The sequence below is a fragment of the Carassius auratus genome, chromosome 17, assembly GCF_003368295.1.
Source record: "Carassius auratus strain Wakin chromosome 17, ASM336829v1, whole genome shotgun sequence".
NCBI lineage: Eukaryota > Metazoa > Chordata > Actinopteri > Cypriniformes > Cyprinidae > Carassius > Carassius auratus.
In genome coordinates this window covers 2,457,146-2,474,291 of record NC_039259.1, presented here as the reverse complement: position 1 = coordinate 2,474,291, position 17,146 = coordinate 2,457,146, and the positions used below count along the sequence as shown (strand labels likewise).

The following is a 17,146-nucleotide window of genomic DNA, read 5'->3' as shown; positions in this document are numbered from 1 at the left end:
TGTGCTTACAAGTTAATGTCTTAAACTGCCGATCTTGTTACTGTGCTAATTGATAGTGTTTCACTATAGTTTGGATATTAGTATCCAGCGCAGATTTGATGTTAAACGGCTAGTTCACTGAATCGCAGGGCGTCTCCGTGACCAGCCATGAAACAGTGATTCTGTTCAAATTCCCTTTAAAATCTTAAATGATTCCCTTTGAGCTAAATTGACCTGTTTCCCTTACACTATGTAGGCCGATCAGCATCTGACTTGAAGCTGTGCATCATGGTTAGAATTTTCTTTTGAGAAATTTTGTTAACTTGACAGCACCAAACTTTACTGTTATTACAAAACAAAGTATGCAGTGGGAAAATGCACAGTTTTGTTTTTATCCTAACGCTTTCAATTCAGCCAATGTTCACAAATTCATGTTTTTATAACAGTAGAAACTCTTTCGTGTTATTTATGTCATGTTTGTCAAAAAAATTAGATGAATAAAAAGTCATTGAAATAGTCTTCTGTCCTATAGGCTTATGGTTACTTTATTCCTGTACATACAGACGTATACTGTGTAAGCAGTACAAAGTACTGACTAAAAAGTGTTTCTGTTGCTACATGAAAATGTCGGAAATGTCTGTGTATCTGGAATATATCAAACATTTACTTTTGTATTACAATATTTAAAATATTTAGTTGTGATAAATATGCAAACACTGTAAGTGTCCTTATGGGGAGCTGAAAATGTCCAACTTCACATCTCTGTTTTTAACTTTCCTATCTGCAAGTGGTAAATCTCGTTGATCGGTTAAATCCAGTTAACATTACATGTCAAGGATCTATCAGTTTGAGCCAGTTTAAATTTTCATGAATTAATTGTTTATTTTAACATAATAATAATAAAGAAAACTCATCCTGTTATGTTCCATCCAACTATGTTTGAACGCAAAATGCATTATTCCAATTTTGTTCTTCAGTGGTCAAACCATAGTACAGTTGATCACTCTCCCACCTCAAAATCCTAAATAGGTGTTTACAGCCTTCAATTCTTACCTTGTACTGTTAGTACCATGCTAGATGAGGAATATCCAATGGAGTTGCGGGCTACACACTCATATCGTCCCCCATCGGCAAGCCCCACGTCTTGCACTTCCAGATAGCCATCTGGATTGATATGAAACTTCCCACTCTCTGTAATCTGGACTCCATCCTGTAGATCAGGAGCAGAGACTGTTTAAATGAGTATGCTCACAAAACCAGGATAGTCCCATGGGGACCAAAATGGAGGAAATGGATGTATGGCCAGTTGTTAGGGAATGTGGCAGCCAATGGATCTAACCTTGCTCCATGTGATGATAGGTGTGGGTTCACCCTGTGCGCTGCACGGAATCTGGACATCTGATCCAGACTCCACAGTCGTATCCCTTGGAGCGCTTGTGAAAACAGGCCTTACTGGTGATGTAAAACCATATGTTAATGATTACAGCACACAAAAACACAGCAAAATCTATTATGAGTCATGCTTATAATGTACAACATGAAAAGAACATGCAAAGGTCATACATGGTGCCAAGATCTTGCCGACTGTCAAGGTTCTGTAATTATAAAGTCTATGGAAGGGCAAGAGGTTGAGTCTGAGAGAGGCATATTTGAGTCTTCAAGGCCAAAATGGATTGGTTTGTTTAAAGAGCTTTGTCCAAACATTTTAACCCCCCAAAGCTACGAGTTGGGTCACAGATCCTCTGAGGAGACCTTCTGAGGTTACCTCTGAGGTCCTTAAAGGGATAGTTCAGCTTGCTGTTAATTTACTTATCCTCAGGTCATCCAAAATGTAGGTGACTTCTGAGTGAAATATCCCTTTAGTTATTAAAAATTAGTGCACAATTACCCCATTTTATAGTTGCTCTGTAGTTATCTATTAGAATTTCCCACCAGCTGCTATATATACAGTATATATTTATTTATTTGATTTCTTTATTTATATTTCTTTATGCATTTATATATTATATATTTAATTTTCACGTTCAGTTCTGCTAACAAGTTCTTGCAGAATATGCTAAATGTTTATAATGTTAACACAACGGCATGTTATTTTTTTAGTACTGCCCTGAATACGCCATTTCACATAAGAAATGTTCTCATATATTTCACAAGAAAAACTAACTGAATTTATAGAAATGACCCTGTTCAAATGTTTAAATACTGTGTCATTGTCTGGATGATCAGTGTCTGTTTTATGTTTTTTACAATTTTTTTTTTTTTTTTTTTTGTGCAGTTTGTTCAACTGCTGACTGTTCTTTAGAAAAATTCCAAGTCCTGCACATTCTTTGGTTTTCCAGCATCTTCTGTATATTTGAACCCTTTCCAACAGCGACTGTATGATTTTGGGATCCATCTTTTCACAATGAGCCTATTAAAGACAGTACTAAATTAAAAATAGCATGCAATTTTTTAAATTCTTCTTATTTTGTTAAAATTATGAACATTTTGCATATTCTGCAAGAGGTATGTGAACTTGTGAGGAGACATATAATTGTATCTAAATTTAAGAAAGTTTATATATTTTTACTGGAAAACAAGACAACATTTTTACAGAGCTCATGTTGATTTCTTTCTGCATCATTTTGGGTTATCCGTTCCTTCCATGAACTCCTAAACTTTCTTATAGTCTGTACTCACTCTTTCTGCAGCGGTTATAACTAGTAGAATTTCTCATAACTCTCTTTGTCTCTTAACTCCTTCCATTTCTTCAGATACTTCCTGTAAGCCTGTTCTAAATAAGAGCGACCATGAGCCAAACCTGTGCCTTGGTTTAAAGTAAATACAGGCGGTTGTTATGCAGTGTGTTAACAACCATTACTACATGGAAACATCTTGCCATGTGGGAATTTCAAAGCTGCATGCTTTCCTGGCTACTCAACAAGCCTGTAATAAAGTTTAAGAGGTGGTTTTTAAGGCACTTACATGCAGGGACCTGGACTTATGTCTGTCATTGAGACTTTACGGGGTATTGTTGTTCTAATTGAAGGCTTTGCTGGTGGGTAAATGACAAATTAGTTTATGAAGCCAACCCTCCTTCCCTCCTGTTAATACCATGTCTAGTCTTGTTCTGAAGGACTGTTGAATGAAGAATTGACTTCTGGTTAATGGTGTTAGGGGTTAGTTTTATGCTATACTGAAGTAACATGGAGTAACATAAATGGTGTGTCCCAAACACGTCAAGATGAGGCAGATATTTAATGGAGTTTGCTTGTTTATGGTTGATTAGTAATGTCATATCTCATGCATTAATATATAGCAGATGTGATGTGCACATGTCAGAAATGAGAACTTATTAGATTTACTCTTTTGAAATCCAGGGTTACTACTGTTAACTAAAACCACAACGATTATTTTTTTTTCTAACTGAAATAATTTGATTGAAGTACTAAAATAACTACAATGAAATAAAATACAACTAATAAAGCTAAATTAAAAAATATCTTTAACATGGGGTTTTGGGTTTTGTTTCGTGTTCATGTCTTTTATTTTGGAGTTTAGTCACAGTCCTTGTTCTGTCATGTGATTCCCTTGTCTGTGTGTTCTGATTGGTTCATTGGTTCATGTGTCATGTTCTCATTGGTTGTCTTAGTCGTGTGTCCTGTGTCTCTCATTGCTTGGTTCCTGTCATGTGACCTGCACTGTTTGATATAAATAGCCCTCATGTTGTCTTTGTCCTTTGTTGAGTATTGAACTGTGTAACCTGCTGTTGGTGAGTTTGTATTTCTGTTCATGCCAAGTCAAGTCTTTGTTTGTGTTTTGGATCATTTTGAATAAAACTGCACTTGTTTTGACCTTTCCGATTTATGAAAAAATAACAACAACAAAAAACATGATGTTTTACTTTAATTTGAGCAAGTTTAAGTAATTGTAGTCATTTAGTTGTTTTGTCATTTTTATGTTGGTATAATATTTATTTATTTATTATTATTAATTACTAAAATTAAAATCATAATTGTAATTATAATACTAAGTACATGTAACAAGGACACATTCAAATAAAGTGTTACATATTAAAAATGGTTGATTCAAAACTGAATAAAATGTGAAGGGGGTTTGAAAACTTTCTGAATGCACTGTATTTCTATAATATTATTATTATTTTTTTTAAGTATATATATATATATATATATATATATATATATATATATATATACTTAAAAAAAATAATAATAATATTATAGAAATACAGTGCATTCAGAAAGTTTTCAAACCCCCTTCACATTTTATTCAGTTTTGTTACGTTGCAGTCTGATACTACAATTGTTTTAATTCTTTTTTTTTTCTTGTTAATTTAAACTCCGTACATCATAATGACAAAGTGAAAACAATTGTAGAAATGTATGTAAATTTAATAAAAATGTTAATGTGATATTTCAGATTTTTTTAATAAGTATTCAGACACTTTACTCTTGACTCTTTACTCTTGAGCCATAGCCACTCCTGTGTTGACTTGGCTGTGTGCTTAGTGTCATGCTAGAAGTGAACCTTCAGCCCAGTTTGAGGTCCTGAGCTGTGGGACAGGTTTTCATTGAGGATATCTCTGTACTTTGCTCCATTCAGCTTTCCCTCAACCCTGACCAGTGCCTCCGTACCTGTCGCTGAAAAATACCTCTCAGCATGAGGCTTCTACATGCACACTAGGGATGCACGATATATCGGCCACCATATCGATATCGGCCGATAAAAGTATTTTTTTTTCTGTTATCGAACCATTAAAGGTGCTGTAGGGAACTTTTGTAAAAAAAAAATATTTTTAACATATTTATTAAACCTGTCATTATTTCCTGACAGTAGAATATGAGACAGATAATCTGTGAAAAAAATCAAGCTCCTCTGGCTCCTCCCAGTGTCCTATTGCCATTTGCAGAAAGCCATCCGCTCCCGGTAAGAAATCAACCAATCAGAGCTGCGGTCCGTAAGTTTGTTTGTATTCAAAATGTAGAAAAATGAACATAATAAGCGAGTACACCATGAATCCATTTTCCAAACCGTGTTTTTGGCTTGTCCTGAATCACTAGGGTGCACCTATAATACGTGTTTATATTCGGACTATTTTAGATTGCTTCGGGGATACCGCGGCGGAGTAACCCAGTACCTTTGTGATTCTTCATAGACATAAACAGAGAGAAGTAGTTCCGGCTACGATGTTCTTCCACTAGACGCAAGTAGTTCTGTTTATTAACCGCTAGAGCGTCAAAAGTTCCCTACTGCATCTTTAAGAGAATTTGGCCGATATCTTTGAGCCGATAAATAATGCACTATATCCTGCAGAGACACTTCAGATGCGAACTGTTCACGATGAACACTTCGAAAATGAAAATACAATTAACTGCAACATGTGCAGGCAAGTTTGTCATATTATAATGAGATTATTAGCTATAACAAAATCTTTGTTCGCCGGTATTTTAGCGTGTTTCAAGGGAAGAGCGAATCCACAACGGATCCACACGACTAGCACAGTTAAGTTCACTTGTACATTTACAGTCTTTTGTGCAATTTTACATTGTAATATTGCGTTTATTTTATGCATATAAAACAGTTAGCCTATAGAGGGTTAATAGAGCGCTTCAGTTTGCTGGTGATCATCTTTAGCTCAGCGCAGGCAGCTCAAACAGCAGCTTACAACATTAATAACTATGATTGAGATTGTCATATATATATAACATTATAATGAAAACACTATTATAATAAAATGTTATGAATTAGTTTGGTTTGTTTTCCGTGTTTCAGCGGGTTGTTTTAAGGGAAGAGCAAAGAGCGGATCCACAACAGAAGTTACACATTCTGATTAGCATGTAACTTGGTTCAAGTTCACGTGTGTATTTGGTCTTTTTTCTACGTATATAAGTTGTAATATTATATTTATAAATATCTGAATATATGATGCGTTTCCCTGTGTTGAATAAGCTGGCAGCACTTCAGTTTACTGGTGTTCATTCAGCTCTTCAGCTTCAGCACACGCAACTTGAACAGCTTCAGCACAACAATAATAACTACAATTGGGAATGCCATAAACATAATATTATAAAGAGAATATTACCGTAATAAAAAAGTTGTGAATTATTTGGGTTTATTTGCCATGTTTCAGTGCGTTAAGAGCCAATGTGTCCATGACACATCTGGCTATTCAGGTAGTAGCGAGTGTGCATTGCAATATTGGAAATAGGCTACATAGGCTTCTCTTTTAAATCATGAAGGCGAGCCAGTGGATATCATAAAAGCAACGTTCAAACTTATGCCGGTGAACGTCTTTCACCATGATAGTGAAAGTAAAAACTGACACCGCTTTCGGCATCTGACGACGCACACATTAACAGCGCATATTCTCTCAGAGATGATGAGAGACGAATCTCCTAATATGTGGTATATCTAACTGATTTAATTTATTCCTTTTAATGTTTCTCTTGCGGCCCGAACATAGTGAAAACAATGAAAAGAAACATTATTTGTGTTGAACAGGTTGTTTTTGAAAATTGGTGCATAAATTTTTTTAATTCAGTGTTACTGAAGTGTAACAATTTTATTTAGGCTATAGGCCTATAACTCATTGTAGGCTATAATAAACCTGTTTTAAAAGACATTTTAAAAACATTTTCATTGAGGAGTATCCTAAGCTAATAGTATAATATTTTTATTTTCCTTATGCGGTGATGCGCTATGAAATTGTTGCGAAGCAAATTAATTGTAATATTAATTTAATAATACAAGTAACCTTATAATAATAGCCAGAGAATAACAGGTCTACATTAATTGGAGATGCCAAATACTCTTAATAATGACAATATTTAATGATTTTGTCAATATCTCTGGCTTTAGTCCTTACATGCTTGACCTCCTTCAACACTCCATCGTCTTATCGATTTATATTTTTTACACTCCAGTACTTTTGTCCAGTAACTTGTTTCCTTTATTTAAGAATTATTGTATTTATTTGCAAGGCTGCTTTATGTTTGTTTCATGTTATGTCTAATGCCTTTTAATGATGATACTTTTTTGGTAATCAGGCTCTCAAAAATTATGTAAAAATGTGGATTTAGATTTATCATCCAACATATCTGTTATCAGCTTTCATATCTAAAGAATTATCGGTTATCGGTATTGGCCAAAATTTTAATTTCGGTGCACCCCTATCGCAACACTTTACATTTGAGATGGTACACTGCAGGTGATGAGCAGAGCTGCTTTACTTCAAACATGATGCTTAGAATTAAGGTTCCTGTTTCTCAGAATCTGATGGTACTTGTTTTGTTTTTTTTTATTATTCCAAGGGTTTTATAATGTGTTTTCAATGAGGAGAGGATTGAGTTTGGCCACACCACCATAAAGCCCAGATGGATGGAGTGTTGCAGTGATGTTTGTCCTTCTGTATATATGATCATAAAGCTCAACTAGACTGACCCTCGGGCTCTTGAGGCACAGATCTGTGGAAGGCTGCAGAACATTCTGCTGCACTGAAGTTTCCCAAGAGCACAGTGGCTCCCAAAATTCTCAAATGGACAAAGTTTGACACAACCATGACTCTTCCAGGAGCTAGTCGCCCAGCCAAACTGAGCCTTGTCTAGTTCTTTGCTCTGATATGCATTGTCAGCTGTGAGGCCTTTTATAGAGAGGTGTGTGCCTTTCCAAATAATGTCCAATCAATTTAATTTACCACAGGTGGGCTCCAATCGAAGTGTAGAATCATCTCTGCAATGATCAAGAGAAAAGGGAGGCACCCAAGCTATATTTCAAGTATTGTTGTTGTTGTGATATTTCAGTTTGTTATTTTTAATACACTTACAGACATTCTTAAATTCTGTTTTCTCTTTGTCATTATGATGGTCGGAGTGTAAATTAATGAGAAAAAAAAAATGTAGCATCCGGCTGCAACATAACAAAACTGAAAAAAAAGTGAAGGGGGTTCTGAATACTTTCTGAATGCACGGTGTATTTCGTAACTGTGAACAGAACTTTTCTGTGATTTTTGACATGCTGGCCACCTCTCGTTGAACATGCAGATATAATCTATGTCAGAAGGTGATTCATATTGTAAACAGGATCTCACCGGTTTGCAGGATGTTGAGATGAACAGCTGCTCTGACAGTGCCAACAGGACTGACGGCCTGGCACTCGTACTGGCCCTGGTCATGAAGGGCCACGCGGCTGATGCGCAAGCTGCCCGATGAGAGAACAACGTGCCGTCTGTCGTTAGGCAGGGGGCTGCCTATGGTAGGAGAACAGGGTTTTAGTGATTTTGTCCAAGCTGAAAACTGACAGACAGCAGTTCAGTCATCTTTAAATGTGTCCTTGTGGCCTTTTAAGGAAAGTTCAGAAGAAAATTTAATTCTATCTGAGGCATGCTATTGATTCGGACTCATCTCTCAGTTAGTGAAGACAAACAAGAATCATGTTTACAGTACATGCAACTGTGTAGGCAGTGTTAGAATGCAACCAATCAGAATTTCAGAATTTGATCTTTGTGAAAAAAGTATGAAAGTATGCCAAAGTGTACTTTTTTTTAAATCCCTCCTTTTTCCAAATCGAGAGACACATTTCTGTTGTTATTGATGACAAGCCATTGAGCTCAAACTTGGAACATTCATTTAACCTTAAACAAAACCATTTCCTGGATTGTACTGATGGACTGCACTAAACTGTTTAGATGCTATGTTATCATTTGTAAAATTAATAAATGCCAGTTGGTCAGGTTTTTTCAAAATAAAAATGCTGACCAGACTTGACTAAGGCAGACTGGTGAATAGTGTAACAAGTCAAACAGACAAGGTGGCATTATTGTCATCTCACCGCCGCGAGTCCATGCTATGACAGGCTGAGGGTAACCGCTGGCCTCGCAGGGAAAGTCAACTGTATGACCCTCCAGCACGGACTGATCCTGAGGGGTCACTGTGAACTGAGGACGAGCTGAGGAAGAAGAGAAAAGAACTGAGAATGAGCACAACCAAAGACGGGCAGAACGACAGACAGAACTAATCTTTCACATCAAACAGGTACAAGCTTTGGAACAACTCGTAGAAAAAGAAATAAAATTGTTACAGCCAAATGTATTCGTTTTTTTTTTTTTTTTTTTTTTATATATATGGTTTGGCTCCAATCATAATTTTTGATTTAGTATTAATTTAAATGTAATTACATATACATATACATATACACATATAAAATTGATAATAAAAAGACCATTAATTTAATAATTATATTTTCTTTAGACATTAGCCAAAGTGGTACCTAATGTACATCAGCAACATGTGCTGGGGCTTTTTACAACCTTATTTCATCATTACAAACTAAATTAGCTTAAATATTAAAGCAGCATTTTCATTAGTAAATCTTAATTTTCCATTATGTCTTACACACTCACAAAATGCACACAAAGGATTTATTACCAAATATCATTTAAACAAAATTGTTTCTATTAATTATTTGTATGGGGAGTCTTTTTTGTTTTTATTCAAACTTTTAGAAACCTTGATTTCTGATTAGCCCAATATGATTTTTTTTTTGTTTGTTTGTTTTAATACACTACTGGTGCTTTTTGAATAAGATAACATAACTCCACCTATCCCTTGCATTTTGAGGGACTGGATGTTTACACTGAACAGTATAAAAAATACATATCTCCCATTTGACTGGCATCTGTTCTCAATTAGAACTTTTGTGCAACTTATATAAAATCCACAAATGAGTTAAGACAGAACTCAAATAAAGAAATATAGTATATGTATACATATTACAATTTGTTACATAGTAACCATATCTAATAGCTGCTTTGAAATTGTATATGTATAGTGAAAGGCTCTATATACAAATAAATGATTATTAACTGATGAAATCAATTTCTGCTTCACTTACCCTGTACTATGATATACGCAGTGGCGTGGATGGTGTCCACATTGTTACTTGCGAAGCAGGTGTACTGTCCCCCATCGGCCTGATTGACGTTCTGGATGTAGAGACCTCCTGAAGGAGTGATGTTGATGCGGGGGTCCACTGGGAGGGCCGTGTGGTCTCCTTTGGTCCAGGTCACGCGGGGCTGCGGCTGGCCCGTCGCACTGCACTCCAGGGTCACACTCTCCCCGACCAGAACCTCTGTATTCTGCGGCTGGATCACGAAACTAGGTCGAGCTGGAGAGAGAAACACCTCCAGTTAGTTGCATCAAAACACACTGCTGTCTGCAAAAAGACTGTTGTTAAATAGTCTTCACCAGACTGCCATGCTACCTAGAATTATCCATGAAAATGTACACAAAAAATTGTTGTTGTATAGTCACCTACGCGACCCTATCCCACTCACCTGGTGATCTGAAGTATCGCAAGGTGACCTCTGAGGTCTTCACCTCTCCAGCCACGTTTCTGGCCATGCACTGATAAACGCCCTGGTCTGTCTCCCGCGTGTCCTGGATCATCAGTGTCCCATCTTCCAGAAGATTGAGACGCGTGTCGTCCCTCATGTTCAGAGCATTGCTGATCAAAAAAGATTTTCCTGTTTATGCACATACCCTTCACATATTGAGGATAAAATAACCAAAATATTTTATTTTCCCCATCATATACTCATATTCTTGTCAGTCCAAACCTGTATCACTTTCTGGTTTACATGGAACACAGATGTAAAGACGCATCTCAATTTGCCCAGACTGTCAGACCCCGGAAAAAAAAAAAGCAAGAAAAAAATAATCTGTGCGACTCATCATGAGTCATATTTAAAGTCTTCTAAAGCTGTCTGATAGGCCCTGTTTACACTTGGTTTTAAGATGCATCTTTTGTCAGTCTGATCCCAAATAGACTATTTTAAATTCAGGTAAAACAGGGTCTAAACATTTTGAGCTTTTCCACTTTTGACCACGCAGGTGTGAGAAACAGTGATGCTCCATACCAATTTACCATGACTCGTCACTGCTGTTTGGGAACAGTCATGTGCAGTTACACAAAGACAAAAAAATTTCAGGCTCTGTGCAATGACATCAGTTCATTGGTTAGGCAAGTTATGCCATCTCATCACACAGTCACATAACTTTTTTTATGCATATGGAGGAATTTTTTCGGTAAATGTGTTTCCATTTCCTATTATTTGCATTTACTCTTTTTTGCACAAGTCAAAAACCATCTCAAGTGAGCGTAAAAACTTTTTCAAAAAGTTTTTTTTTTCTATAACTTTTTTTCTGATGCGATACTTTAAAATGTGCATAAAAATAAGGTGATACAAACATAGCTAGTGACAGTGAAGATCATCAGTAAAAAAAAAAAAAAGGCTTTATAAAATCTGAAATGCATAAATCCTGTTGCGAATCTAGACAGGTGGTGTTGGGGGAGGTGGAGGGTTTCAGAGTAACTTCAAGCTCATTGGCTGCAAAATCAGCAGGGGCAGGTTGTTCCATGTAGTTAATTATGTGATTGCTAGCAGATTGTGTTTAAAAGACCTTACAGTCTGTGTCATCTAACATTTCATGACTGAACTATATGCAACAGCATGTCTGTGTATCTTGCTCTGCAGCATCACTATAGCAGAGCAGATCTATTCTGCCAAGTCTAAATAGTACTTTTATTGTGTTTTTGTCATTTTTAGAGAGCCTCATTAAGGAAAGAGCTCTCTAGAAATACTGTAATATTTATTATTCTGTATTCCATGAAAAACAGGTTGTATCTGCTTTGAGGAACATGAAGGACAATAAAAGAAGACAGCAGTGTATTTCTAGCTGAACCTATTCCTTTAAACATGTTCATTGAGGGAGGGAGCTTACTTGTTTCTGAGCCAGATGATTTGAGGTTTGGGGTTGCCCTCTGCCCTGCATGTGAAGTACACAGTGTTCCCAGAGGTTACGTCCACATCCTGCGGCTCAGATGTGATCCGGGGAACTTCTGCTCCACAGTAGAGACACATTCAGATGAAACTAAATATAAGTGTGTCGCAAAAGATGAGGTGTGAGGAGAAGTAAAACAAGTTTAATTCGGTCTGTAAAAGCTGTTGGAATTACAGCACTAAAGGTTTATTTGTAGTGGCACTGTGTGCCTGCTGCAAATAATGTTTGACATCTCCCTCTTGCCTCACTTCTTCTGAACTGGTTTGGCTGCCCGTGTTGGTTGACGGCCAGGCACGAGGTGATTGTGTCTATGGTCACAACGCCCATGTGCCAAACCCCAAACATTACCCACCAACACCGATGTGCACATGGTGAAATGTATTCCTGAACAGTCTGACAGAACTGTGAAACTGTTTCTACTGGCAAAACCAAACGTCTGGCTGCACTCTGAGTCAAAGTCCTTGCATATAACAGAAGTGGGACAGAAATAACAGAAGTTGCTATAGAGTGCTGCAGGGATGACACATTCACACAACATACAGAACTAACAAATATTGCTACAAGTGAAAGCCAAAACCTGGAAATGAGTGAGTATTTTATCACTTTGGTTTCATTACCCTTGAGTCAATGGGTTTTTGGTTGAATGTCTGAAATAAGACTTGGAAAAAAATGGTCTTTCAAAAGTGTCTAAAGGACTCCAGAGGTTGTCAGAGACATCGTCATTATAGAAAACTGACAAATTCAATAGTCACTTTTATTGCATTTATAATGGTGCTCTCGTTAAAAACTGAAAGAGTTGTCAGATCTTAATATAGGTAATGATGAAGTCTTGTGACTTTATTTATAGTCTTTGTTTAGCTTTTTTTGTGTTCATTTGTGGAGACCATCATGATGAGAAAAACATGTAAGAATCATAAACTTTTGATGGTCACAGAGCTTATTCAATTCAAAAGCCAATTGGGTTTTTGTCAAGGGAACCAAGGCAATATCAATTTATGGTTTCAGACTGGCCTACAAAAATACATTACCTCTATGCACTGTATAAGAATGTATGTGTTCTTACCCTCAGACTCATATGATTTTGAGAAAAGCAATAATTTAATCACTGAGATTAAAGGCAGTATATGCATATTCCCATTCAGTGCTCAAATCTTGCCTGGATACTCTGCAAAACCAATCTTCTTTCGTGTTGCAAATACACAAAGAAAGAAAAATCATGCAATTTTGCAATTCCAAGGGGATAAGCAAATTATTACAACATTTTTGGGTGACCTTTAATTTTCCTTCTATGACTAATTTTTGCTTTGCATTGCGCAGTGTGGCAGTAATGTCACAGGTCCTGTGCCAGTCCCAGAGAAACTGCAGCTGTCTGTTGGGCTGGTGCTGTGTTTTGACAGGTGCCTCAAGCGTCTATGTGCTGTGTTTAATGTATAGAGGGGGTGGAAAAGCCATACGGTGTTAAACCCATTCTTCTACAGAGCCAATAGGGGTGTTTTATGGAGCTGCAACAAGCCTGAGCAAGTCTACTGAGCACAACTGCTGCTGTGGCTCCTGTAGAGAAACATCTACTGCTGCTCAGAGGTCACCCAATGGAGCTCACTGCAGAGATGTAGACGTAAACAATTACTATATCAATTATTAGTTTTATTTATTTTTAATTGAACACAACAATAGTAGCTAAAAATAGTAAGTTTATTCACTTATTACTAAAAATGAAATAAAATCAATTAATTGAATGAAATGAGTTCCACCAAATAAACACTGCTGCAACTGTAAGAATATGTTTTATTATCTGACGATTCTATGCGTTACATGTTAATAGCCTTGAAATAGCTTCAGAGCAGTCCATTACATTTTGTTCATAGCTTGTAGCGCAGCAGCTAACTACTTTTACTGTGGATGGTTTGACAGTAGTTTGAGCACTTGAAATTATAAAAGGCTTCCGTTCCTAAGCACTGTAAAACTGACAAGAAAAAAACAATGCCACAGCAAAATACCTTTTTAACTGTGAGGAATGTAACATATACAGCGGAAAAACCATCAGATCATTTCATCACAAATAAATTTTTAAAAGCCTTGCATGAATCATCATATGATTATATTTTAATTTAATAGTTTTGTTCCATGTACATGAGGGTGTTTTGTCTTATATTACCATTATTTAGTTAATGATGAATGATTATTGCATAATTTTAGTCTTGTGTGTTATCCTGGTGGTGTTATGCATTTATGCAGGGTCTTGACTAGACGTCGACCGATATTGGATTTTGCCGATACTTCTAGCAAGGTTGGACCACACTGGCCGATACCAATTAATTAACCGATAGTTTTTAAAATGGATACTGAAAAAAATGTAAATAAAATTGTGCTTTATTTACGAAAAAAAAAAAAAAAAAAAAAAAAAAAACTACTGAACCATACTAATAGTAGTAGTAGTTTTAGTAGTAATAATAATAATAATAATAATAACAATAATAATAACAGTAATAGTAAATGTTGAAATTACCACACTCTAATAAGGTCCTATGAAATCTGTTTAATTTTTTCCTAAATTCCATTTTATTTCCAAATTCTGTTATAAAATTTTTCTGGATTCTGTTTTTTTCCATTTTAATGCACTCCTTTTTAAAAGATAAAGTTTATTAATCATAAAGTAAGTCTAATTAAATAAAATCATGAAACTTATACATTTTCAAATCAATTTAATAAAAGTTTAACAAGAATTACATGATTAGGGCCCATGAAATGTTTCATGTGTTTTTATTGTTACCTAATTCTGTTTTAGCATGTCTAATTATTTATTACATGTCTAACGCATTAAAACAACTTACTTTTTCTTAAAGAAGCCTAATGATTTTTTCCCCATCACAAATTCTGTGTGTATTTACATTTTTATTGGTATCAAATTAAGGCATTGAACATACATTTTATTTGTCTTTTAATTATTTAAAATTAGGCACAAAAAATATTTTTTTTGGCAAACAGAGGGGATTTTCTATTATTAGTTAAAACATGGAAGAAATTTTGTGTGATTATTCCTTAAAAAATAATGTTTGTTTCTTTTTAGTAGTAGTAGTAGTAGTAGTAGTAATAGTAGTAGTAGTAGTAGTAGTAGTAGTAGTAGTAGTAGGCCATGTACTTTCTACTGAACAACAGACTTCAAAACGGGACTTTTATTTTGATGGGTTGCAAAATAAATGAATACCTATACAATTCTGTGCATGTGATATGATGCTTTTGCTCAGTTCAAATGGTCAAATGCTCATGAAGTGACAGTTCTGGAAATGTTCTTCATGTGTTTTCATCCTCATTTAGTGAGACAGCAGATGCTGAAATCACCGCAAGCGTCGCGCGCACTAAACTGTGAATTACGTTTTTATGAATTGATTTCGTGACTCCGTCTGCGTTTTCTGCATCGCGGGATAACATAGAGTCCTACAATTCCACCAGAACAATGTTTACTCTCGCACTTTAAATGCTTATATTCTTGAACACTTAATGATTATCTAATCAGAATGAAAGAGCAGAGCTGAGTCTAGGAGAACTCACCGGTATAACACACACCTCTGACGCATCGCGTTAAACTCGAGCAGCGGTCTAAAACAGTTTATTTATTCACCAAACAGACAAAAGTTTACTTCTAGAATGAACAATGAGGCAAAGATAAGTTTGAAGTTCAGTGTTTAAAAAACGGAGCAAACAATCTATATTATAACTCTATAAATGAAGCATACAGACTTCATTAGAGCCACAGAAAGACTACTATACTAAATATACAATTCATTATGTACATTAACAACTATTCGGGGCAAATATAATGTAATTTAATGGAAAACTAGAGCCACTAGAGGACGCTCTCGCACTGTATAGTGAAAGCAGAGCCTTCTCAGCCGCTCCAGCAACAGACCCAACCCGGGAAACTATCAGCCGTTCCAGCAATTGACGAAATGCGGAAAACTATCGTGATGGATCTTTTACGATAACCGATTGTTCCAGCAATCAATGATTGATGCCGATTAATCGGTAAAACCGATAAATCGGTCGACCTCGAGTCTTGACCATGTTTTATGGCCAGGCCACTAACAATGAACTCATCAATCATCAAGTAGCTTTCTATTGTGCCAGTAAGTACATTTAAGGTACAAACGTACATTAAGATTATATTATTTAATAAAATAAATGGTTATAAAATACACAGGAACCAATAACTCTGATCCTTTTTACCATACATTTTTACAGGATTTTTCTGGTTTTGTTTTTCAGTGAACACTGAACTGATAAGCCCAGTAGAGTTTACCCGTATTTGTTTCACAGATGGTTGAAATTAAAAAAAGTCACGTTTGACCGTTCACTCCTTCCAATGTTTCACGAGGAGGTGGTGTAGCATGCAAACAATGACACATCTGGGAAATCGCTCCACAATCCAGCTCCCCAAACCAGATCAGCATCTGTTATTTATTATGATGACTTACATGTTCAAAGACATTGAGTGGTCCCATTGAGCAGAATCATGTGGATGCGGTGAATGGGGGCAGAAGCGTTAAATCTTTCAATTATTTAGTGTCAGTTCATCATATTTTTTTTTTTAAATAATGTGTAGCCTATATTGCTATGTGTTTATGTGTGAATGGCCTTACCACAGTTGAGCTCCTCTGCAGTGAGAGTTGCGACCGAGCGTCCATGCAAGCGGCTTGGATAGTCGCATGTAGCCGCGGCTTGAGCGTTACCAGACTCTGCGTACTGCTTCAACAGATCGGCTAACCACAGCAGTTCACAGTCACAGTGCAGTGAGTTTGAGTCGAGGCGCCTTAAAACACACACAAACACAAAATGAAAATAACATTTTTTTGCAGATCTTTGGTTAAAATAACACAATGTTAGATGATCAAATCACTGATACACTTGTAGCAATGGTAACCCTCAGACTTTCTAAACTCAAATGCAACAACTGTTTTTTGTACCTCTAATCCTAATCGTTGCCAAACAAGTTTTAATATCTCGTCTCGAATGGCTGGTAGGAGGAGGTTCAGAATATCAACACAAAAATTGAAACATTTTCTTTCATATTTAGTAGATTCAAGTTATTTAGTACATCAAAACATTGAAACTCCTAAAATTCTAAACTGTGTAAATAAATATTTTAAAATTACTTTTTAACATCCTCATCTAAAGGAATGGTACTAAAACATTGATATTAAACAGTAGTTAACTGAAATTAAAACCATGATTTCTTTTTTTTTTTGGTAAAGCAAGCAGGAGTTCTTGTGTATTTACACTTTATTAAAAGTTATTTAAATATCAATTTATTAAGAACATTTTTTTTACACTTT

The 17,146-nt window shown here is 35.9% G+C and overlaps 1 protein-coding gene across 1 annotated transcript in view; it reads right to left on the bottom strand.

Annotated features, from left to right (window-relative positions):
- The window catches only part of pxdn (peroxidasin), a 61,370-nt gene that overhangs the window by 20,232 nt on the left and 23,992 nt on the right, over nucleotides 1-17,146 (bottom strand). The window contains exons 7-14 of the mRNA XM_026285282.1: nucleotides 16,454-16,623; nucleotides 11,757-11,874; nucleotides 10,310-10,479; nucleotides 9,868-10,140; nucleotides 8,806-8,922; nucleotides 8,066-8,224; nucleotides 1,319-1,431; nucleotides 1,033-1,189 (exon numbers count right to left, since the gene is read on the bottom strand). Of these exons, the coding sequence (XP_026141067.1) occupies nucleotides 1,033-1,189; nucleotides 1,319-1,431; nucleotides 8,066-8,224; nucleotides 8,806-8,922; nucleotides 9,868-10,140; nucleotides 10,310-10,479; nucleotides 11,757-11,874; nucleotides 16,454-16,623 (1,277 nt within the window). The remainder of the gene's footprint in view (nucleotides 1-1,032; nucleotides 1,190-1,318; nucleotides 1,432-8,065; nucleotides 8,225-8,805; nucleotides 8,923-9,867; nucleotides 10,141-10,309; nucleotides 10,480-11,756; nucleotides 11,875-16,453; nucleotides 16,624-17,146) is intronic.